Source organism: Aplysia californica, unplaced genomic scaffold, assembly GCF_000002075.1.
Source record: "Aplysia californica isolate F4 #8 unplaced genomic scaffold, AplCal3.0 scaffold00020, whole genome shotgun sequence".
In the NCBI taxonomy this organism is placed as follows: domain Eukaryota; kingdom Metazoa; phylum Mollusca; class Gastropoda; order Aplysiida; family Aplysiidae; genus Aplysia; species Aplysia californica.
Genome location: NW_004797290.1, coordinates 1808485 through 1834181, shown reverse-complemented (window position 1 = coordinate 1834181; position 25697 = coordinate 1808485). Strand labels below are relative to the sequence as shown.

The following is a 25697-nucleotide window of genomic DNA, read 5'->3' as shown; positions in this document are numbered from 1 at the left end:
AAGCCGACCGTTAATTTCTCTGTTTGTTTGCTAGAGTAAAGAGAAGAATATCGATATAATAACAGCCATTTGATGCTTGGGGAAAAAAGCAAAAGAAACAGACAGAAACGACAGAATGAAAGGAATGAAGTGGTGTCGTCTGTTTACGCCCTTTAACCATCAGCATTACATCATTGTCAAACCAGACAATAAAGACAAGTGCTTTGTTTGTTTTTGTGCATAGAGAAACACATCAACACAATAATTGTCATTTAGCACTGGGAAATAATCAGACAGACAAACAGAAACATCAAAGAGAGAGAGAGAGAGAGAGAGAGAGAGAGAGAGAGAGAGAGAGAGAGAGCAAAGAAGTGGGACTAGTCAGTGACAACGTCCCCCCCCCCCCTGCCCGATAGGACATTGGAAAGCAAAGCAAAGCAATAATTTCAAGGACCCTCTTACTATTCCCAATAACCGACACACAAGTAGGAGGTTGACGATAAGAGTAATGAGACAAAACAGGCGGCAGGCGTTCATGAGAGGCACAGCACGGAGCGTCTTGCCTTAAAATTAATTCAAGTGCTCCCCCCCCCCTTTCCGCCTCGTTTTGCCTAGTTGCTAGCAACCACCGATAATTTAAACACATAAACAAGTTAGTCTACCTGTAAATTTGTACACCATAAACAGTTTCTAGTGAAAAGAAACGTTATATCTTATAAAATCTCTGGTTTCTTCTCATTCGGGTTGCAACAGACAAAAAACCCCGCCCGACTAAACTGAGTGACTGTGGGAGCCCGGATCAGCTGTTTTCTGTATTTAACACGGTATCTTGAGACTTGAGAGGCAGGAAGGAAGCAAAAGGGGTTTCAGATCCCGCATACGGCAGCCAATCAGCGTCCAGCCCCGCCCCCAGTGCGCCCCCTTTAAGAAGGGAGACAAGTGTCCCAGGGGAGGCAATCGGTTACTACGGTAAAGTGAAATAACTCGAGGAGCGAGCGCGGGGGACGAAAAAAGTGAATTGACTTTCGGAGTGTATACACAGTTGCTTATACGTTTGGACACTTTCTCTTTCTCTTAACACGAAGCCACCAATTAGTGATTACGGACAGAATCACCCTACCAAGCGGAGAAGGATCATTCGTGAGCTTTCACAGCCTGCAGACATTTAATTTTGAGCTAACCATAGTATAAACTGATAGCATGCTATTAAGTTTATGTATTACAGTTACGTGTAGAACGACAACCGAAGGACTACGACACCACTACTCGGATTAAATGACTCGCTAAAAAGACATCACCGCTTCCACAACCACCAACTACAGCACACAAAAGACGCCAACGTAGATAAAAATGGTGAACATAACAGAAGTTTTGGCTAAGACCCACGCCGCACTCCTCACGGATAGCAGCAACGGTTCAACAGGCGGCGGTGTGCCAGGGATGGGCTCCACAAACCACACCACGGACCTCTTTTTGACCACCACAGCAGCTGCAGCCATGCCCCCAGGGCGCCCCGCCGGACCGCCTGAGTACGTCCTCAACACCATCTTTGTCTGCGAGCACGTCCTCATGCCTATCGTCTGCTGCCTCGGCATCCTGGGCAATGGACTGAGTCTGTGCGTGCTGACGCGGCGGGAGATGGCAGCTGCCACCACCTGCTTCCTCACCGCCATGGCCGTCTCCGATCTGCTGCTGCTTGTCATGCAGGTGCCTACCTTTTTCGGCCTCAACAGTGACATCAAGAGCAGCATGTCCTTTAAGCGGTTCATCAGATACTACGCAGTCATAAGGTGAGATGCTGTACATGAGCATGTGTTTGTAGTTTTAGTAGAGGTTTTACGGCGCTCGCAACTGCATAAGGTCATATGAGCGCCAAGGGGTGGATGTTAACAGAGAAGTCTTCACAGGGAATCAGACTTACTCTGCTCACCTCTCTAGCTTCACCAGCACAAAATCTACTTCAAGAGAACGGACATCTACTTGCCTACCTAGACACACACACACACACACACACACACACACACACACACACACACACACACACACATACACACACACAAACACACACACACACATACACAAACAAACAAACAAATTATTATATGCTGCAGTTGTATACACACTGGCACTGTTCAATCTGAAAATACGATGATGCTAAATTGCGGCACAGCAGTGTATACAATTTACATGCATCAAATCATGATGGCATATATCTTAATTCTACGTTATCTGAGCCGAGACGCGACCTCGGGGAGTTTTATTATTAACGAGTTTATGTCGCTGTACGCAAGATTCTGATAAAGTTGCAAAACGCTAAAATAAACTAAACTCAGCAATAATATTACTATGACTATGACAAAAAGTTTACTCAAGATGCTAAATTGACTCTTCTTCGGCATGTGTTCCCGTGTCGAGAATAATTCATTTGTGTATGCTTTCTTCAAGATTGTAAACCCCAAAGCATTTTCTATAAAATAAAAAGAGTTTATAAAAAAAAACCGCTGACTCCAACCATTCTTCGAAAGTTATAGACCATCGAGATTGAAAAAGTGGAAATAAAGACTGATATTTGAAGTATCCAGTTCCTATCGTCAACACCTCGTTCTTTCTTAGGTGACAGTGTCTAGTACAAACTTAATTGTTTGATTGGGATTGTTTTTTGTGTGTTTTTTTCGGGGGGGGGGGGGGTTGCTTTTTTTTATATTTTAAAAAGAAAACAGAAAACAAACAAACAGAAACAGCAGGAGAGTACTCAGGAGTCGTGACCTGAGTGTGTCCCGGTCCCCGTAGAGTGTCAGGAAATTAGGGCCGAAACACTTGCTTTATGGGGGTTCTTCCTCTGAAGATCTCCTGCTGTCCGCTCGCACCTACGGAACTGGCACTCAAACTGCAACAAGCAGGTTTAAGAACCTAAATGACCTATTTTAAAAGATGAAGATGGTAAAGTGAAATATGACCCCCCTTTTTGGAACTCTTTTGACGTATTAATAATTTAGAATTCAAAGAATGACCGGGGGGGGTGGTCAAGGAAGGAGAAATAGAGTCAATAATTTAAGAAAATAAGGTGTGATAAATATGTAAAAATGAAACTTTATTTCATCACGCTTATTTGTCACACATGTTTCGCAAGTCTGTCTGTGTGTCTGTGTATCTGAGTGTCTGTCTGTCTATTTATCAGCTTCTTCTCAAACACCTTTATTCTCTACCTTCTACTCTACGCTCAATTTTTATCTTGTCTAGATTATATGTTATGTGTTCGGATTTCAATTTTTCTTTCTTCTTTCATTTGTTATTCCTTTTCCCCTTCTTCTCCATTCTACTGCCAACCATTCTTTCTTTCCATAACACTTGTCTCTCAGTCTTCTCCTCTTGCCTGTCCCTATTCCGAGCTTACACACGTCATCTCTCTCTTTGAAAATGAAGTGGCATCCAAATGATAGTCGCCGCTCATTTGTTCTAAATCGTCCCTTTATTCTTTAAGAAAAATTATTCATCCTCCTTCGCCTGTCCTTGCAATTACACTTTAAAAACGAACACCATTACGCCCACTATTTTGCCCCTACCATATTTTTACGCAGATACTTATCCTATATCTTTCACACGCTATGTGCGCACAAAGGTGTATACCATGATATCACCACAGCCATTAATCCACAGTATGTCTTAACTTGTTACGTCAACCTCTGTTCCTTTATCTTCCTCAGGTATGTGATGAGCAACGTGTTTATCACCTGCACGGGTTGGCTCACAGTAGCAGTGACCACAGAACGCTTTATCTCGCTGCGCTTCATGTTCCACCCACGCCTCGTGTGCACCATCCCGCGTGCCCGTGTGGCCATCATCGGCATATTTCTCTTCTCCTTCATCTTTCACTTTTCCAAGTTCTTCGAGTACGTACCCAACCCAGACCTGTCGGCCCCAAACATCCTGCTAACGACTCACCTGGTTCACACCCCGGCCTACGAGACATACGTCCACATCGCCAACATCGCTCTGGCGGCCATCATACCCGTGTTCCTGCTCATTGTCGCCAACTCCTTTCTCATCTTCTTTTTGGCGACTCACCGCCGCCGTATGTTGCGTCACAAAGCCTCCGCCTCCACCAACATGACCTCAGTGGACATGCTTCACGTGAGTGCTATCGTGGTGGCCACAGTCCTCGTCTTCATAGCCTGCCACTCCGTCGGCGTCGTCTTGGCGCTGACGATCGCGTCAAAGGGCCGCCGCTGGGTGTTCGGACAGCCCGTGTACATCGCCCTGAAGCACGTTAACACCGTGCTGGTCATGGTCAACTCCAGCATCAACTTCTTGCTCTACTGCGCCATCAGTCGAAAGTTCCGCAAGACGTTTGTCTCAGTCTTCTACAAGCGCCTGAGCCGGCGGGACACCTGGACCTCGGCCATGCCTCTCAGCGAGAACAGCACAGGCACCGCCGGACCTCCGCCCTCCACCAGGGTGGCCAACGGAAAAGTCTACAGCTCTTCCTCAAAGTCCGTCACTTCTAACGGCTCCTCCCACAGCGGCCACAGTAACGCCATCAGAGCTGACGTGTAGCTGCTACATCCGACACACTTAGGTGGTCATTTGAAAACAGTCAAGAGGAAGGCTACAAAAGCAGATACGCGGGTCTTCTGTTCACAATACTAGAGTTCGCTCGTTTTGTTAAGACGCAGATAGCCGTTATTCAAAACGTTACATTTCATAAGTCCCCATATGTAAAGCACAGGTGCCTTTCTTTTCTGTAAAATACGTCAAGGCATAATTTGTAAACAATCTTATTCAGATAAGAACAGACATTTTTGATTTACGACTACCCGCGCCATTTAGCAAAATGTGTTTCAAAGATTCTGAACGTTTCCCTTATTTCAGGGAACGTTGATGACATCATGACAATAACGGGTTTCCGGGTGCCGGACACTTTTGATTTTTACTTTGACCAAAGACCAAAGTGACGCAAAACTGCGACCAAACACCACAATGACGTAAAAGCAGTGCACCGTTGTGTGTTGTTCTGACAACCACAAACTGGGCCCCATGAAAAGCTAAAAAAACTGTTAAGACAATGCTTTCTGAGGCCAGTGTGATATTCAGAGTGCCGTGTTGCCACAGACACAAGTCTAACACAACCCCAAGGGGTCCGCCGACCTCGCTCGGAAGTCTCAAGAACACAAAGTTCAAATTCCCCACGAACTTAAAATCGTGGGGGGACATTGAAAAGGCAGGTCGATCATTGACCCAAGCTCCGGTGGCCAGAAACCAATGAAAGCCAAGATGGAGGTGGAAGTCGACAAAACGTGGGTGTGAAAAAAAGGGGGGGGGGGTGGCAAAGAAGATACTGGGCAATGAAAGAAAGTGCAGCAAGGAAACAGCCGTAGAAGGATCGAAAAGAAACGGGAGAGTGGATTGGGGAGGGGGGGACTAGGGCAGAGAAGGGAGTTAGTAATGGAAAGGAAGAGCAGCAAGAAAAAGGTTGGGATGGGGTGGATTTTAAAAAAACGGGGGAGGGGAAGGAGGATGGGAGGGGGGGTGTGGGGGGGGGGGGACAAGGGCCAGAGAGTTGCCCACCATCCTAAGAAAAAGAGCTACCCCATTAATTAAAATGTTGACTTCTTTCCTAACGCAACCGAGTTACATATGAGCGTTTGTTATTCCTTAATGCTATCACAACATTGAGCACGTCGTTAGTCATTATCTGCACTACGTGTTTGTCTCGCTGCTTTGTCCCTTCATGTTTGTTACAGCCCGATTTGAGCCAACTGACTAATAAGAATGATAGAATAAGTTTTACGTTGAAGAAATATCACTCATGCCTGTGGCATGTTATAAACTACCCCGTTTGTCTGCCCAGTAAGAAAAGTCTCATTTGCATTAAGTTCAGAATGTTGAAGCATTCCTCACGAACCTAGGTAGAAGTTTCGCACAACGACTTTAACCAATTCCGCGAGCTTAGAGCCTAGAGACAAGAGGTGAACGACACATGTAAAACGCGGTTTTGACAATGGGTATACGGTTTCGACAATGGGTATATTTAGTGCTTGAAAAATGCAAATATGCAGGCAGACGCTTCAGTTGAACAGAAAGGAAGTAAAGCCTGCTGCTGATGCCCTTCTTACCATTTACCCAATTTAGAGTACCATTATTACAAAGAAAATTGGTAATTTCGGAATATTTAATTTATTTTTCTATATTGTATGTGAAGGTCTGTTCACGCAGGTTTTCAAACAGCGTTTTATCGAAACGACAATCAATACATCTGTTCCATTTGATTTGTTTTGGGGTTTTTTGTTTGTTTTTGGGTTTGTTAGTTTTGCTTTCTTTCTTTCTTCCTTCCTTCCTTTCTTGCTTCTTTCTTTCTGTTTTTATTCTTGATTTTGGGATACTGTGTCATGTCGCACTTCCAAGGTGAAATTATTCGAAGTTCGTGAAGACTAGAACGCAGACTTTATATTATCAATAACTGTAAGTCTTTGGTTGTTTTGTTTCCGTAGTTCTGATTGTTATATTTTCCATTTTATTTTAAATATTGGTCATACGAAATGTGCATACCACATGCTGAAGAATGTATAACATGCTATAAAGTCCATTGATCTTTTCATGTCTTTTTTTTTTTTTTTCTATCTGTTTGTCACCGTTGTTGTTGTCATTTTTCGGTGGCAGCTGTGGTCAAGGTGGATGCAATTATTCAAGTTTTCTGTCCTTATCCTTCAGCTGCTTCAAGATGTAACTATACCGCATATTCCATATCAGCGTTTGTGTTTTTATTATGTTCTTGTCGCTTTTCTAGATACAATTATTCAAACTTACAGCTGTTATTGGTACTTTAAGTAGATTCGCTGTTCCTGGGCTTTTGTTGTTCCTTTAGATCCAACAATAATATATTTCCTCTGTTTTTACTGATAGACAGTACAAATAAAATTGAGGCAACAGAGATACGATTTCCTAGGCAACTGTTGAAAATGTAATCGATTGAAAAGAAATGAACTGGGGTAGTACTGAAAAAGCCCATGTCGGCCGCTCACCGATAAAAACAAAAAGATGCAATTTGTAGGCTACTAATTGAATCGACATAAAGGCCTTGAACATCGTGCTCTCTCACTGGAAAAGATAGAAAGCAAACAAGGCAGAGGTAGAACCAGAGCAACTTACATAAAACCCTTAACACATGGATGAAGGGGAAAGATCACGTTAATTATTATATAGATATTTTTGAGAACATCCGCGCAACAAAATAAATGACAAACCATGACCGCAGACGTATGTTTCAGGTCTGGTGCTTTATGCAGATGATGAGTACTATTGGCAGTTTTGGTAGCTCCTTTTTTCTGCGTTTCGTGTTGTTCCTTTAGATTCAGTAATTGAAAAAGATCACTGTTATTGGTAGTGTTGGCAGATTCACAGTTTATTCTTTCTTCGTAGTGTGAATTTGAACTCTCAGAAGTAATAAAAGGGTAAAAACCTATTCCAAACTTGAAATCACGTCTCCTGACGTTGGCAATAGCCACAGCTGTCCATCGAAAACGAAAGCAGGTAAAAATAAGGGTCTTATCGGACCGAAAGTTTTCAGATTAATCGTTCAGAGAAACTGCTCATGACACGGCCATAATTTTATGAAGAGCGCTTCCCTATACAACATAGGATCGGGTGTAGCACCTCAAACTCACCGACCCTAGTTTATGGCGGGTGTTTGAGTCCATTCGACCGAAAAGCCTGGGTCTAGGGAGTTTGTACTTTAAAGTCTTTCACATCCCCAGTTGATATACATTTTAGTAAGAGTTTTACGGCACTTGCGACACAGATAGGTCACACAAGTGCCGAAGATTAGAGGTGTTACTAGACAGTGAAATATAAAGAAAGGGAGGAGGAGGAGATATAAGGCAGATAGATGTTGGTGGCGAAGAAGGAGCAACCTCACTAGTGCATTCTCTAGTGCCTCTCTGGTGTAGAAGTTAGGCTGTTTACTGTCCCACGTAGAAGATAATAATATGTGTTCAATTACTCCATCGGGGAAGTTTTCTTTATCGGCATCTCTTTGTTCTAGTAAGAGTTTTTAAGGGACTTGCTACACAAGTAGGTCTTATAAGAGTAGAGGCGTTGAAAGAAAGAGGAGAGAAGAGGACTATAGATGCTTGACAGGACAAAAGGAGCAAACTACAGCAGAGCACTCTCAACCACGCACATCGACATCTCTGTCCGCACCATTCAACCCCCAGCATGGAAATTGGAACATTCATTGCACAGGAAAACTGCTGTTTCTCTTTTATTTTATTACAAAAAAGCTAAATTGACCAAAACCAAAACTCTTCTGTTTAATAAAGCATGGTCAACCAATATACATCTATTATAATACTCGTAATTATAATTATGAATACAATTAAACAAGTTATTATTGAATTTAGGAGATGACTAAAAATATCTTATCCTCAAATTAGCACAATGTAGACCTTGTAAGATACTAGCTGCCTCAAACGAGTCCGAAAAAGCCAAAAAGGGCTCACAAGTGGGGATACAGCAAGCCAGCATTTTTTGGCATACGGACAGAGATGTCGATGTGCGTGGTTGAGGGTGCTCTGCTGTAGTTTGCTCCTTCTTTCCTGTCAAGCACCTATCGTCCTCTTCTCTCCTCCTTCTTTCTAGTGTTTGTTAATCCCTTGTGACGCCTCTACTCTTATAATATAAGACCTGCTTGTGTAGCAAGTCCCTTAAAAACTCTTACTAGAACAAAGAGATGCCGATAAAGAAAACTTCCCCGATGGAGTAATTGAACACATATTATTATCTTCTGCGTGCGACAGTAAACAGCCTAACCTCTACACCAGAGAGGCAGGTAACTTACGAAGTGACAGAGCACACAGATTAACTATCTTAACCCTATCCGTACGCCTGGGGTCATTTTGTACCCCCGGCGTTGTATTCTTCACATTTTAGAATACTTCTAGTGCGAAGATCTCTTTGAAACTCAGTGTTTCTCAAAAAATCATTTTGACAAACTGCTATGCAAAGCGTACGGATCGGATTAACGAGTATATTTCCTCTTTGGAAAGTGGCGGCACACAGTTCCCCACGCCGTATGGGTACGATAGTAAAACACGACGTACGGATAGGGTTAAAACACCCTCGGGGGACAACTGCACAAAGTCAACGCAAAATGAACCCCGACCAGCTCTTTCTCCCACAGAAAAACGATAGTGCAAGGAAGGAAAGAAGACGCATAAAATAAAAATAATATTATAAAGAAACGAAGCGTGCTTTTAAACACAACTGATGGTCACTGGGACACAAATACAAATGTACAGTCAAAAACAAAAGCACGTTCACATACACAGGAGTATATTCACAATAACACAAACACACACACACACACACATACACACAAACACACACGTGCGCATATACACACACACAAATACACACGTGCGCACATACACACACACACACACACACACACACACACACATACACACACACACACACACACACAAACACGTCATACATTTATACGTTCTCATGCGAGGGCACAATAAATGAGTACACAAACATACGAACATAAACGCAATCTCTCTCTCTCTCACACACACACACACACACACACACACACACACACACACACACACACGTGCGCGCACGCACGCACACACACACACACACTCACATACACACGTGTGCGCACGCACACACACACACACACACAAAAACACACACACACACGCACGCACACACACAAACACACACAGTTGACATTCCTTTCAATCTATCTGAAAAAGTTATGTCAGCTCATCGTTGTTTCTTCAACACAATTGTCTTTATGACGGCAAAACTGTTATCAAAATAATCTGAAGTCCCCACCATTTCATTCACACACAGTGTGGTACTTATTAAGCTAAGGCGTGCGTTTGGTGAAAATAGCATCAGCGGGGCGAGAATATTGTTAAAATAGCAATCTAAATATTCAAATGATAATAATAATGTAGGACATCTATAAATGGTGTTACGTTCAAGAACGATTAAAAAGCACAGGCCCAGACCACTTTACATGTACAATACAAGTAATAACCTTGGTACCAACACATAAACAGTTAATTTTGTTTAGACTTTTAAAACGTCCATATGTTTAAATTTCTTTAATCTGTGCACAAAAATGGTCTGATGGAATTTTTGGCCGCGGATGACCGTAAACTGGAAAGTACAACAATTTGTACAAATTAAATTCGTTCAGCGGAGCACACAAGCCATCTGCAGTCTAGCACAGAACGGTTGATTTTTTGTTTGTTTTGTTTTTTGTTTTTGTATTTTTGGTTTTGGTTTTTGTGAATGAAATCACTCTTAAGTTAAGAATAAGCCCGCCAGACAATTACCTTACCACGATTTCTGTCTTACAAATAAAAAACAATCCGTAATTAATACAAGTACGTTTTTTTTTTTCTTTTTAAAGTAAGACATAATAGATCTAGTACAATAGAAACCACTTGGGAGATTTTTAGGCTTAACCAGTCCCAGGGTTCAAGTGTTATGTAGGGTGAGAGATTTTTAAAAAAACACTTTCTTATATGGAATGGAAGTGCGTCAGACAATTATTGATCTACAGTTTTGCTTATACAAACCAGTGAGTTTGTTCGTGTTTGATCATTCAGCCAACTGCACCGTGAAACGAAGAAGAGCACATGACAACATTTGGCAAAGGAAGTACTGCTTGAAAGAATACCACCATGTATTTTAAATTAGTAACTAGAATCCATGCGTCGCTTTAGAGTAAAGACCATAGTGAAATGAGAAGAAACGGGAAATGTTGCGAGAAAAATGAGGAGAAGACAAGCAGGACACAATAACGACTGGGGAAAAAACTGAAGCCAAAACGCGTGAAAAATTGAAGAACGGTTTACATAAAATGATAGTAAGATAGGGGGGAATTGAGACAAAGAAGAGCTATGTTGCAGAGATGAATTGTAAATCATTGAAACAGGGGGAACAAACACATTTTTATCGACGATTTGAATAATTTTACTGATCTCACGATTGGATAGTATTGATTTTAGCCCCGAAATTTCAAATATAGAAAAATCACCATCTTTTGATGACAACGGAGTGAAAAATAAAACAAATCACAATGAAACCAGGAGACTTTTCGAGTCTCTAAACCCTAAGAGAACGTGGAGGTCTGAAGACATTACATCACTTCTTTATGAAAGATACGCGCGTGAATTATCTGTAGTATTTTCAAGTATCAAAAACTCATTTAATACATGCAACGAGGGAACTGTTAAAAAGTATACTTTTTATAAAAGAGATAGAAGGATTGGCGGCCAGGAGCGCTAACGTCAACTTTAATTAACTTTTAGAACAATCGCTCTAAGTTCATCTTTGCCTGCATGTCGTGGAACATACCAAGACGCTTATCAATTCATTTTAGGGTTAATAGGGAAGTGAATGTTGTTGGGGTGATTCCAATGATAATTTTTATGAACATATAGTAGTCTCCTTTTTCAATGTAGATGTTTCTACACCCCATCGACACAATTTAGATAAGTTACATTCAGGAGGCGGGCTCCGACTGTGCCTGCCAGGGCCAATCAAGGCAAAGAAAGATGCAGTGCCCCAGCAGAGATACAGACATACTTGATAAAAACTTTCCCTACATGGGAATCGCACTCAGGTCTTCTGCATGTGACAGTGAAGCGCCTTTTACTTGCTACACAACAGACACCTGTGGATGTTCCCTTAAAATTTACCGATAGATTTTTCAAATGTGTTCAACACTATTTAACGGCACCTCCCTGTTCGGAAACTTTCAGATGAGAACAAGTGACAAATTATCCTGAAAGGTTAAGGCTCCAATTTTTTTAACCAGTAAGACCTCAACAGTTATTTTTTTGTTTCTTTTTAAAAATGGAAACATGATATTTCAATTTTTAAATTGTCAGTCATTGTCACCAATACTGGCTCCCCTCACGATACAGTTATTTTCCTTGTTCCCACACGTGCAATTAATTAATGTATTATTATTCAGGCACAGCTACACATAAAGATACATTGTAAATACACTGAATACTTATAAACACACACACACACACACACTCACACACACACACACACACACACACACACATACACAAAAAGAGTCACTCATTCACATGGGTGAGCGCGCACGCACGCACACACACACACATACACACACACACATAGTCACTCATTCACACGCGCGCGCATGCACACACACACACACACACACACACACACACACACACACACACACACACACACACACACACACACACAGAGTAATCCACTCCAAAGTCACAAGACTCATCCCGTAAATCCCTAAGCCAAGGGAAGTATTCGATACATTTCACCTGTTCGTTGCACGAAGTGTGTTCTCTCCCATTGAAAATGCAAAGCCACATTAGGGAGCACCATATAGCATGACGGCGGTCGACTGACAAAACCGTGAATTCCAAAAAAGTTCGAAAATTGTTTTGTTTGTTTTGGGGTTTTTTTGGTTTTTTGCATACTATGATTGTGCTTGGTGATATACATGTCCCTGTAAAACTATTTTTCAAATATCTCTACTCAAACGTGTAATCTGACGTAATAAGAAAACCGTAAATAAACACCGTTCCCCAAAAGTCGCCTGATGAAACGGTGTGGAATTCACGATCTCATGAGCCGGTTTATGACTCGCGGAGCTGAAAGACGCACACTCGGGTTTATTATATGAAACAGAGTGACCAGAATATCAAAGTTTGCAGGATGCTGATATCTATAACCGGGCTCATCCATTGCAAATTGCTCTAGGAGAGCCCATGTCAATTGCATCACCGCCTGGCACACCCCATACGGACAACACTTTCCATTATTCCCGACTCTGGGCTCACTTCTTCATATTTTTCAAATGACTTTCCCCTTTTTTGTTCATCAACTTTTCTACAAGTTCCACATCCCCTTCCCTTAACCGTTTGACCTGTAGACTCCAAGTTAAAACTTTCTTTGTTATGTAGCTGCCTGATCTCCAGATGGTATGCTCAGTCCAATCCATCTCCGCTGCTTTCTTCTGTCTTAAAATTTTCTAATTAATACATCCTCATCGATGACTCTTGTCTGTTCATCTGATCCCGAGGAACTTCCTCAGGCACCTGTTGATGACAACCAGCATCCTCCAATGCTTTGTAAAGAGTGCTTTAGTAGAGCCCAAGCCAGCAGCACCACCAAACAATCCACAAGGGGCGTGCAAGCCAAGGAGTTTCTGTTCACGTCTGTGGACATGCTTCCGAAGGCTCGCTCCCACTATTGCCAGCAAAGCTCCAGAAAACTGTATCTTGACCTCTGATTCTGTAATCTGTCGGAGCTTCATCAGTTTTACGAAACAGGCTGCACAGGTCAGGGACAATCTGCCTTGTGTGCCAGACTACTCAAATATGTGCTAGATGGAAAGAACATCTCGATCAATGTGAACTGCGTGTGAGTTTTGAGTCTTGACAACGTCAGTCAGACTAAGTGGGAATCTCACTGGTCAGTAAAGAAAATGAAAAAGAAAGGGCACGCCATTGATAAAACCTTTGCTCTTAGGCAAGAAGGCCTTGTGGTGGTTTGCATGAATCTTCAGCGTGTACTTTTGGCACTGTCTATCAATTCCTCCAGCTTTTGATCCAAAAGCATGCACATTATTTTCAATTCGACCTCGTATGCTGCCATCTATTAGCTATGACACAAGGCACAAAGTTTTGATTGCAAATGAATTCACAAGTTGTTTGATGGACTTTTTTTAACGAGCACAAATGCAGAGAAGGTTATATTAATACAATATACAACTATGTGTGTGTGTGTGTGTGTGTGCGTGTGTGTGTCTGTGTGTGAGTATGTGTGTGTGTGTGTGTGTGTGTGTGTGTGTGTGTGTGTGTGTGTGTGTGTGTGTGTGTGTTTGCGTGTATTTGTGTGTGCGTGTGTATCACCACAAAATTGCAACTATTTCTAATGCCGCGAATGCCTTTTCCACTAAATCAAACATCGAAATTGAATACAAAATCTTATTAGAGGCCACACTCATATGCAAGTTGATGTCATTGATAGTATGCACGGCGTCATTAAGGGGCAGATTTAAATAAAACACACTAATATACAGCCCACTACATTATGTTGCCATTTTCATAACTACAATTTTTATAAGTATAGCAACGAAGACCCTATAATGTGAAATTTGTGGATTATATTTTCTCCACGATTTTGCCAAAATTGCAGTCCACAAAATTGTCAGGCGGGGTAGACAAAGAAGACCAAACTGTTAATGCAATATGAAGCCTCTCTGACATACATAAGGAGAAATTCATAGTAAAATGAACTCTAACGAAGAGTGGGAGATTTTCTAAAGTCCAGAGACACGGAGAACTTAGCAAACAGTAAAGTTCCCCAACACTGTATCATTCTCCTTTAAAAGTCGCAAAGAGTAATTTTCAGGATCTGAGAGACAAAAAGAGTAAGATAATGAAATATGATCATTCAGTCTTTCAAGGGGTATAGAGGTTTGAAACAAATCAAGTTCTCAAACCACCGCACACTTACACACAATTAGAGAAAGAAGGATAGAAAGAGAGAGAGAGCACACAAATGAAGGAGTATGATCTCATAAATTACATACAATAAAATCGCTTTCATTTAAGAACGATAGATGTTAAAAGTGGTAAAATAATTCATGGCTTTCTGTTTCACTTAGTCTGAAATTTCATACTCAGTTTTAAATTGGTCTTTTAAAATCTTTTGTATAACAGTATTTCGTCCTTTCAAATATTTTAAAACATACTATGGCCTCTAATAAGAGAAAACACACTGCCTAATAACCGTGAATACAACACTGCCTTTCATAAAGCCTTCTGATGAAATCATGAATTCCACAGGAATTCACGACTGCATCAGGCGAGATTCGAATATGAAAATTGTGATTCCCACACTTTTTCGAAAGAATGGCCATCTGCAATAAAAAATGTACTAGATTATTATTTCTAAAAGGTAATAGTCTATATTTATCCATTAAGTTTATGTCTTGAATGCCAATATGATGGAGAAAATCAGTTTTTTTCCCTCTCTTGTATAATATGCGTAGTGTGGAATTGACAATTTCATCAGGCGACTGAAGATGATACAATTAGTGTCTTTGAGTTGTACAGTTACTAAAGAGTTCCTTCCTCATTGAGAAAGGCAATAAGAAAAATCGACAGATACAACAAAATAAATTTCTGTAATATCAACAACCTACGGCCAATGAAAATTAAACGTCTAATACTTGAAATTACCATTCCAGATATTTTTCTGTATAGATCTAATGTTATTTGCACAGCTTCAAAAGTTTGTTTTCATAAGTGTTTTACAGTACTTGCAACACAATTAGATAATAATTATAAGTGCTGAAGATTAGCGATGTTTCATCAAGAAAGTAACAAATGCAAAAAAGGGGGACATAAAAGGACGACTGATATTTGATAGACAAGAAAGAGCAAATCACACTAGAGCACCTGCCAACCACCCACTTAAAATGTTTACAAAATGTGAAACTAAAACAGATCTTTCAACAAAGTATTTGCAAAAAAATGGCAAAGTTTCTCTTTTTTTTTTCTTTTGTTCTGTTAAACCCATAAAGCTGTAGTCTTTCCAGACTGCCGTGTATGACTTATTGTTTTTTATGAAGGTTTCCCCTACATTAACCACGTCCATCTCAATTCTAAACACGAAAACTGAACAAACTGAATTTTACAAAGTAAGAGATCAAGGGGAAAGCCACATGGAACCTGGAGAAGATTCACTGAGAATAATTTACACAAGAGCGGAAAGACATGGAAAAAGATCAAGAGGCTAGCCCAGGATAGGGAGAGGAGAAAAGTGTTTGTTCAAGACCTATACCCTGAGGCAGGGTGAGAAAGGCAGTGATAAAGATGATGAAACCAAACAAAAGAAACCAACCCTACCTGTAAGCTAGCTGCTGTTGTCTTGGAAAACTTGAGTTCTGATCGCGTCTTCTCTAATTCTGTTCGCAAATGTTCAGCTGCTTCTTTCATGCTCTTCAGCTGACCTGATGCTGACCCTAACCCTTCCTCGCTCTGCTTAATCATTTGTTCCATTCTTCTCAGCTGAAAGAAAACAAAACATTGACATTTGAATATCAAAGAGGGCAATTTTTTTAAAGTCTCTTCATAAGACTTATGCATACATTACTTAGAGTATGAAGATATCTTAAAGCTCTGTTCTTTACTTGAAAACAGGTAAAATTTACGCTTGACACAGGCACTTTAGCAAAGAGTATTGAAAGTTAGTGAAACTCACTGAAAGTTGGTTAGAAATTAGCCCTACTTTCACAAAACAGACTGAGATGGTGATTTGCCATAATCTATTTATTTTTTCAACAAAATAGTTTAGCTGAGCACTGAACATCCAATGACCACAAAAATAATGAAAGACAAAATCACATGAGTATAAGTTTAATTATTCCCTTGTATGCAACCCAGTCCCCTTATTGTCTAACAAAAGTTGTCACAGGTTGCTACATCTCTGTCAATACCTTGGTGCAGCATGCTACCCATTTACACTGGAAACGCTGGCAAAGCAAAGTTGAGGCTTTTGGATTATCTCATGTGCACAGAAAGTGACCTTGTATCTATATTGTAATTGTAACGTTTTATGCCCATCAACACAATTTACACAAGTTAGTGGATACTTTGACTCAGCCTGTGAATGCCAACCCGAGTAAAAAATACATTTAAAAAAGGACAGAAGGAGATACTCTATTCAAAACGTCGTACCTCAGGAAGCAAACTAACATCACCTACTTGCAGTGCACAGAGTCTCATTTCTATACCACAAACGACAGTGAACATGTATTTGCAAATGGGTCAAGCTTTAAATTATATGTTTTAACATAACACACATAGAAATGGCATGAAACCATTTATATCATGCACGTTCATGGACAAAAACATTATTTTGTGCCTACCTCTTCTTCAGCAGCAGCAAGTCTGGATTTCAAGTCAGCTTTCACTTGTTCAAATTCTTGCTGCAAGGCTTCATAGTCAGACTTTGCCTGACTCATTTCCTTTTCATGATTTTCTTTCAGTTCCTGAAAATCAGAAACAAAATAGATCAGATGCCACAGTATCCCTTGACAATGTTGAGAAAAATGATAAAAAACACAAAAGCTTTAATCCAAAAAAATTTCATTTCAAATCTACAGAATTTACATTCTTAACCTTTCATCATAAAGTAAGAAACATTGTTGGTAAAAAAAAAAAAGCATTGTCGCATGATGCTCAGTTCCATTTCATGACCAAGACCTCATACTGGACAATGTACAGGGTGATCCAAAAAAATCTTTACACCTTTTTTTCTGAATATCTCGCACAAAAATTGTTCTAGAATGCTGTAATTTGGAACAGACATAATTCATTCAAAAGGAATGTCTTTGATATAAAGTCCACGAAGAAGAAACATGTTTTGAAAACGGAAACGGCTAAAATAAAAAAGCACCCCAAAAACGGAAAGTTCACCAATGTTTAAAAATATTGTAAAGGAAATCGTGAAAAGATTAGTTGACGTTTTTATTTATTTTCTCTTTGACATTAATTTTCCATCCCTGTGACATTTAAACAATATTTAAATTATTTTACAGAGTTTAAAAAACCTAATGATTTCATTCTGAAATTCCTAGAAGCAGTGCTCCACGTTCCCTCCTTTGGACTCGACACATTTTTAACGCGTCGTTCGAAATGTTCAGTGGTGCACTAACTCAAGGACCTGCTAAACCATGAGTTTTTAAAGCCACATACACAGTACACGTTCACTAAGAAGTGGCTTCTAGAGACAATAGAGTGGGTGCCCAATAGACAGCATTTTTGGAGTTAACATATCCCGCAGGGTGAAAATGAGCTTTGCACTAAACCAAATGTCAGCGAGGAAATGATCCCTCTTTACAAGACAATCGAGGAATCATGAACACATTGCCATGCTCTGATCCATGTCATCTCGGCCTAGCGAAGATGAACATGGTATAGTCTTAGGTTAAGATCTGCCATGAGATTGCAGACTGTTGATGTGTAGGAAAGTCCTTGCTGCAGATCATCCAAGGACAGACGTCTCATGGGACTCGGCTACTGAAATCTGCACTCTGGTGACGTTTAAAGGGCTGCGCATGGTACGTGTTCAACCTCAAGTGGTCATGTTTTAAAGAACTTTTTAGTTCTGATTCGCGGTAGATCCAAACTGACGGAACTTCTCTACTCATGACGCCATAGGTCTTGAGGGCACCTAAGCATTCTCTCCATGCCGTGCGCAAAACTTATGGAATGTCAGGGATGGTGAGTTTGTGGAGAGGTAAAGTTCAATACAAAAAGCTCTCTGCTCTTTACTAAACGTAACCATGATCTGAAAAATAATGTCTGCAGACTTCTGTTGACTTGCTAGACTGCAGTAGCTTGCAATATGGCGCGATTGTTGCAACTGAACTGGTGCGTCATGCTATGAAAATGGCGACAAGGTTGAAAATGGGTTGTTTTTTTAATGCCCTGTATAGAGCAAAATCATTCAATAGACTTATCTAAATACATATCAGACAAATTCCTTTTGGCTTCCAAATGTTATGTTCAAATCTGAAACGCAACACTTCAGTATGGAGGAAGTTATTTAAAAACAAGTTGTAAAGTTTTTTTGGATCACCCTGTAGTTTTCAGAAGAATTTAGAACTAAATGTTATAATAATACAGAAAACATGGGGACAGCCTTCTTTTTTTTCTTTTAAAAATAATAATCTCAGAAGTATCTTAGGCACTCATTATGCACATCAGTTGTTATTACTTTCAACAAAAGTTTTGATACTACAATACCTTTCACTACGAACAAAATTTCTTTCATAAGTAGATCGTAATTCTGGAACAATCATTTGAAACAGCGTACTAATCAACATTGAGGTAAATGTTCATTTAAACAAATTTCCTTTTGATGAGTGAGCTCTGAACGTATAGACTTTCTACATTAATACACACATACCAAACTGGTAGAATAAATGTCCATACAACTATACGCCTAACCACACATACCTGCTTAGTTGCCGTTAGAACTTCTGCTGCACACTTCCGATCACTCTCTCTTGCTTCAACATGGCTCTTTTCCATTTCACTGAGCTTCAGAGCCATTTCCTCCTTCAAAGACTTTTCTGTCTTCTCAAGTTCATCTTGCAAACTTTTTATTTGTTTCTCAAACCTTTGCTTCTGTGTTTCTTTCTCAACAGTCATGTCCTCAAGGGCCTATGAGAGAAATAACAAGGTAGTTCCTCCAAAGATGTAAAGGTAGCAATACAAGTTTAGTTTGTTTTACTGATTGCGCCACACACACTCCCTAAGTTTTTACATGGGTATATCATTAGATGATGACTAATAAAAATAATATGACCTCCACACACACTAAATTGAAACACATATTCTAATGCCAGACACATTTATGTAATTACTGTTTGTGGTATAATAATTATGCAAATGCAAAGTTCTTATTGTGCCCATATATTGATCCTCTTTTTTTCTGATTCGACAGGCAAAACCTCTCTAACAATGACTGACCAATTCATCCGTGAAGGTTACATATAACAAGAAAGCTGGTTTCATATTTATCCCTTCAATCATTCTTAAAACAGAAAAGTATCTGTATCTAATTTTGTAACAGTCAAGCCCACTTGAAACAGGAACTGGAACACTTTTGTTGAAGCACCAGTATAAGAACAGACAAAGGAAAACACAAATTTTATTCTCAGAGCTACCAAAAGTTAAGCTTTTCTCAATACTACAAAAAACTTCAGCCTTTTCTCAATACTAGGCTTAGAAAAATGTTCAGCTTTTTCTCAATACTACAAAAAGTACAGCTAATTCTTAATAGGCCTACTATAAAATTTCAATACTACAACAAAGTTCAGCTTTTTCTCTATACACAAAAAGTTCAACAAATTCTTAATACTACAAAATTTCAATACTACAAAAAGTTCAGCTTTTTCCACAATACTACAAAAGCTAAACACAACCAAAAAATTCAGCTTTATTTCAACGTTATGACAAGCTTACCTGTCTCAGGCTCTGCAACTGTGACTTCTGTTCTGAGGAAGAGCTCTGTTGTTGTGAGAGAAGGGATGTTCTCTCCGCATCAACACGTGTCAGCTGCTGCCTCAGCTTCTCCAGTTCATCCCGAAGAGATGAAATGATGCTCTCCTTCTGCATGTTGTGAGCTTCCAGTTCACCGAGCAGGGCTACAGCAGAAAGGGAAAGGGAAAGTAGACTCCATTTCTGTTTTATACTTTAGAAGTCAACACACAACCTTGGTCCTATTTTTTTGCATTGACATGAAGTACATCAAAAGAGCAACATTTATGTTTGTTAAAGTTCAGCGCATCTCTGGAAAATTGGTTTGCAAGTACAATATTTGATTCTATGCGACACTTTCTTTCTTTCCCTGAGTATATATGAACAAATAATATGTATATGAAAATAAATGTGTATACACAATGGTGACAATGCCTGTCATTTATCTTATAGTGACTGGGTCTTGTTTCAGGGACTAAAACTCAAATCATTTAGTCATTTCCACTTTTGCCTACTCATGAAGCAGGTGGACTTTTGCCAGCACTTATATTTTTAAAATGTTTTATCAGTGCAACAAAAAATGACTTAAGAGACAGTTGTGTTATGACTGTGATGATATATGTGTGGGCATGTGTGTGTGCATGTGTGTGTGTGCATGTGTGTGTTTGTGTGTGTTTGTGTGTGTGTGTGTGTGTGTCTGTGTTTGAGAGAGAGCGAGAGAGAGAGAGAGAGAGAGAGAGAGAGAGAGAGAGAGAGAGAGAGAGAGAGACAGACAGACATCTGTGTGTGCAAGAGTGTGTGCGTGCACAGACAATAATTATTGTATCACTTACTCGATTTTTTACTCAATTCATCAGCCAGATCTGCAACATGTTGCTTGGATCCTGCCAGCTCAGTTTCTGTGCTGTGCAGTTTAGACGACTGAGATGCAAGCTGTTCCCTCAAGTCTTCCAACTACAAAAGAAAAACATATAAAAAGTATTGAAGCTGTTCTTCGGTTCCTAAATTTAAAATCTATATGTACATGTCTTAAATGCCCCATCAGCACATCTTAACTTCCTGTAATTGAAAACTTTTCATTTACCAAAAATTCGAATGGACGTCAGAAACAGAAGTAATCTCACTTTTTTTCTCTCACAGCTATTTTGATCTTTCACAGTCACCATCTCTCAAAAGAAGCAAATCACATACAACAGTATGCCCATGAAGCAAGCAGTATGTGTATGTTCTAGGGAAAAAAGGAGATGTATTATATTGTGTGGGAATGTATTATGGAGGGGCCCTGTTACATTTTAGTTCCCTTTTCTTTACAAGAACCCTTGTTGATTAAAATGGCTTTTCAATTTTAAAGACATATCCTTTAGTCAGTGAAATTTGAAAGTCTTTGCGGCTAATAGCAGATGCTAATGGGTCAAATGAACCCCACCTGCAAGATCAGTTTGGACTGGGTTGTGTTCATGAATGGTTGTGCCAGGGCACAATATGTCCCATTGGCCTCTGCTTAAATTATCATAATATTTGATGTGTGAAAACAGAAGACCTTACCCGGCAATAGTAGCCATCTGAATGGTTCATTTCGTATCACATGTTTACATAATATATGTTTATATAAGTGTATCAAATGGTGACAAAGAAAAGCAAACATGGTTGGCTAAGGGAATTTGATCAAATTGTGTCAAAACAGTAGCTTTTGCACCTCCATGAAAATAAACTTGGCAGCTCTCAAATGTATCAAATGCATTAAATAGAGATTTGATTAAAGCGTTATGTAATTTGCACTGGGTTTAAGCCACATAAACATGAGATCAAGAAAAAATCAATATAGAAAGTTTCCTTTTTTGATCCTGCCAACTTGAGAGTTGCTGGACGTAATTCACATTCTGTCATTTTCTCAGACTAGATAATAATCTTGTGCAGATGTTGCTCTTTAAAAAGATTTTACAATTAAAATGTCGGCTTACTAAAAGATAGGGTGGTTATTCTAATGGTAAAAGAAATGAAACCTTTAAAAAGCAGGCTAATATTGGATTTTACGCCAACCAATAAGTTATGTTAAAAAACACTTTTACTTTTACAGCTCATAGAAGAACAACATCTTGCTAGTGATAGAAACTAAATATTTAAATAGCTAGGGAGACAGTATATTCAGTATCCACGGTATACCTCACTGATTATCTTTGTTGGATATTTACTATCAATAGGTTGACCAGTAGCGTATATACCTAAGTGGTGACCTTAGAAAGAAACTATGAGCTCATGAGGCCTGAAACTCACAAACTGAACAGATTTTTCAAAGAATATGATCTAAAAATGCATGTCTTTAATGGGTATGTCAAACAAAAAAGATACATTGGTCAATAATCTCCAAACATCAGTCCATAAACATTCATTGAGCAGATAATCCATGTGAAACAGGATACAAACCAAGTGATATAAGTGCATGCTAAAACAAACCAAAAAAAAACTACTGAGAAAGGGGCCCTAAGTAAGATTTCAGGAAGGAAGCTGGAGCACAACTAAATTCTCACTACAAAGTTTTCAAACAACACTAACCTGTTTAGCAAGTTCACTAGAACTGGAATTTCTCCCTGCTAGTTCAGCTTGGAGGATCTGTTGTTCTTTTCTAGAAGCCTCCAGACTATCTTCAGTATCAGCCAGCTGCCGAACCAGTCTGTCAATTTGTACTCTCAGCTCCTTATCATTTGCGCCAAAATCACCCTTCAGTCTGTCAATTTCCTTCTTCAACCCTTCCACTTCAACACTGTGTTCCTGTGTTTGGTTAAGTCTCAAGGCCTCCAGCTCTTTTTCGTAAAAAGCTTTTGCTTTCTCCAATTTAGCAGTGTACTCTTCATTAAGACTTACTTTCTCTGCTTCCATAGCTTCAATCTGAGATTTCAAGCTTTCAATCTGGTCTTTGAATTTTTCTTCAATTTGAGCACATTGATTTAACCATGTGTCATCTTGATTTCTCTGAAAGGAACGCAGATCTTCCATTTCCCTTTGGTGCTTGCTTCCAAGTTCTGCAACAGCAGTTGAATGCTGAGCATTTATTCTTTCTTTCCATGAGTTGAATTTATCTATGTGATCTTCAAAGTCCTTTTTTGCCTTTAACACCTCATGCGACATATCAAAAAGTTTAGCAGCATAGTCTTCCCTCTCTTTTTCTTGTTTTTCTCTAATGTTAATTTTATACTGGGAAAATTGCTCCTCAATCGCAGCCTGTTGTGACTGATGTTCTGCAATGCGAGTTTGCAAAGCTTCAATTGTGGCCTGGTGATCTGACTCTTCATCCAAACGATCTTTGTAAACAGCCACCTTCTGTTTTGTATCAGCGAGGATCTGCTGGATTTCCTCTTCATGTTGTTCCCGCAAAGCTTGAAGAACTGTTTCATTTTCATCATTTTTTGTGTTCAGCGCATAAATCACCTGTGAAAAAATAATAAATGAGGGAGTCAAAACCAAATATATATATATACTTAATGCTGTAAAGTTTCTATCAAGTACAATTTGACATTCTTTGTCTTATTTCCGTTTGTTATGTTTATTTCTTATTTCAGCTAATAGCTGGTATGACAACTTTATTTCAGTGTTCCAAAGGCTGAGTTCATTGCAGTCGATAGAAATTTAATTATTCATTTTTTTCTAAGTCCAACTTACAAGTAGAACCAAATCTCAAGGATCTCTGAGATAACCTCAACACCTTTCTTTGTTTTTCAAAATCATACTTTAACATACTGCTGCTCCAATGCATTCCTTCAACTTCACACATATTCAATAAAGAGCACTTAAAGTGAAAATGGTTAATCTGAAAATGGTGATAATCCAAACTTAAGTGGAATTCCCAATTTTTTAAAACTTTGTCTCAGTAAGAAATCTATTGCTATTATTTCTAAACCAAAAAGTATTTTGCGGATTACATTGTCTAAAGCTACCCTCAAGTAATGCAAATCAACAAGACTTAAGGCCTTCAAGATAAGGACACAGAAAAAAAGACACAAGAATGAACTTGTGTTGATTGCAGGCCAGAGAGAGCGAATTACACCTGCCACAAGACCTTCCGTTGGGCATGGCCTATTGTTTCTGTGAAGATAGTTCAATTAAACATGACAGCTTTTATTATGAGAAAGAGAGGGAATGAAATAATGAGAGTGAGTGAAAAAGGGGAAGGGGCTGAAAAAGAGAGATTGAAAGAAGGTTATATAGGAGGAGAGAAATAGCTAGAGAGAGAAAGAGAGAGAGACAAACAGACAGACAGATAGAAAGAGAGAGAGACAGAGAGAGAGAGAGTGTGAGAGTGAGAAAGAGAAAGAGAGAGAAAGAGAGAGAGAGTGTGAGAGCGAGAGCGAGAAAGAGAAAGAGAAAGGGAGTGAGAGAGAGAGAGAGAGAGAGAGAGAGAGAGAGAGAGAGAGAGAGAGAGAGAGAGAGAGAGAGAGAGAGAGAGAGAGTTTGCTTGAGTACATACAAGTACAATATCATTCATTTGGTATCCTTATCACTTGGGTTATTTCTTTGTTGTTCAGTGTGCTCAATAAAAAGAATTTTCGTAGGGGATAAAACACACAAAAAAAACCCACAAAACATTCTCCTCCCTACCCCCTTCAAAAAAGAAAACCCCCAAAATAATACCTTAAATAACAGAATGGGCCATGGTTGAAATGGCAAGAACAACTTTTAGCACCAAGAACTTGCCACAAAATTTTCGAAAATCACTTTGTGATCTTTGTAGTAGGTAGTACTGCCTTTGATACATCTTATGTTAAAATCCCAAGTTTGAAAGATTATTGTAGATTGTTTTAATCCTTCCGTAAATCAATCGTCAGTAACCATCAGTCCCCAATTTTCATTTGATTCAACTGCCAACTTGCAACGGTAGCAGTTTCGCAGATTCAGTGGCTTGAGGTATTCCCATGTCGCATGGGTTATGATAACTCAGAAACTAATTATTTCCCTGGCTCTGTAGTGTAAAAGGCCTCTAACAGGAATGCCTCGTTTTTGCTGATAGCCAGACTTGTGAGTTTTACAGAGAATGTTTTCTATGTGGAGAACATATGCCAAATGTTTTATGCAAGGGCCGTATATTCAGAGAGTTTTACAGTAATACAAGAGAGCTGTCACTTGGCCCGGATGCACTAGCTGATCGTGGGGAAAAGCGCTGTAAACAAAACAAACTACATCCATTGTTCAAGGCATTTTCATTGATCACTGACAAGCATATGTGAGGCGTGCTGACAAAATGAGTTACTTCTCACAACCCACAAATGGAGATATTGGCAAAAAATTGACACTAGGGTCAAACTTGTAGATTTTTTATTGATGCCATAGCCTTTTATTATTTTATACTTATGAGTTGTAATATCTTCACCTATAAGTGTAACGTATCCATTTCCATAGGTCTAAAATCCGAGAAGTAACTCATTTTGTCAGCACCCTTCACATATGGCTCCAGTTAGCACAAAATGTCAATGGTGTTCTGCTATAAACCGCATAAATTCCACAAATAAAAATCCATATCTGAGATTCTTTCGATTCCCAAAGAGTGACGATAGGCAAATTGCCTACAAGGTGCCATTGGTCGGTTTGGTACTTTCTTTGTCTGTCTGATTTCCACATTCCATTTTTTTTTCGGCGGGG

At 39.5% G+C, this 25697-nt stretch overlaps 2 protein-coding genes across 2 annotated transcripts in view; one reads left to right on the top strand and one right to left on the bottom strand.

Annotated features, from left to right (window-relative positions):
• The first annotated feature begins 854 nt into the window (after positions 1 to 854).
• LOC101849513 (FMRFamide receptor) lies at positions 855 to 6720 on the top strand. Its single transcript, XM_005090671.3, has 2 exons — positions 855 to 1769; positions 3684 to 6720. The coding sequence occupies exons 1-2, from the start codon at positions 1330 to 1332 to the stop codon at positions 4531 to 4533; spliced, it is 1290 nt and encodes a 429-aa protein (XP_005090728.1). The 5' UTR covers positions 855 to 1329; the 3' UTR covers positions 4534 to 6720.
• An 8843-nt stretch (positions 6721 to 15563) lies between these two features.
• LOC101858379 (protein FAM184A) overlaps positions 15564 to 25697 on the bottom strand; it is an 11819-nt gene continuing 1685 nt past the window's right edge. Inside the window, exons 2-7 of the mRNA XM_013087151.2 lie at positions 22620 to 23492; positions 20900 to 21020; positions 20052 to 20233; positions 19041 to 19247; positions 16946 to 17068; positions 15564 to 16085 (exon numbers count right to left, since the gene is read on the bottom strand). Of these exons, the coding sequence (XP_012942605.1) occupies positions 15846 to 16085; positions 16946 to 17068; positions 19041 to 19247; positions 20052 to 20233; positions 20900 to 21020; positions 22620 to 23492 (1746 nt within the window). The 3' untranslated portion in view covers positions 15564 to 15845. The remainder of the gene's footprint in view (positions 16086 to 16945; positions 17069 to 19040; positions 19248 to 20051; positions 20234 to 20899; positions 21021 to 22619; positions 23493 to 25697) is intronic.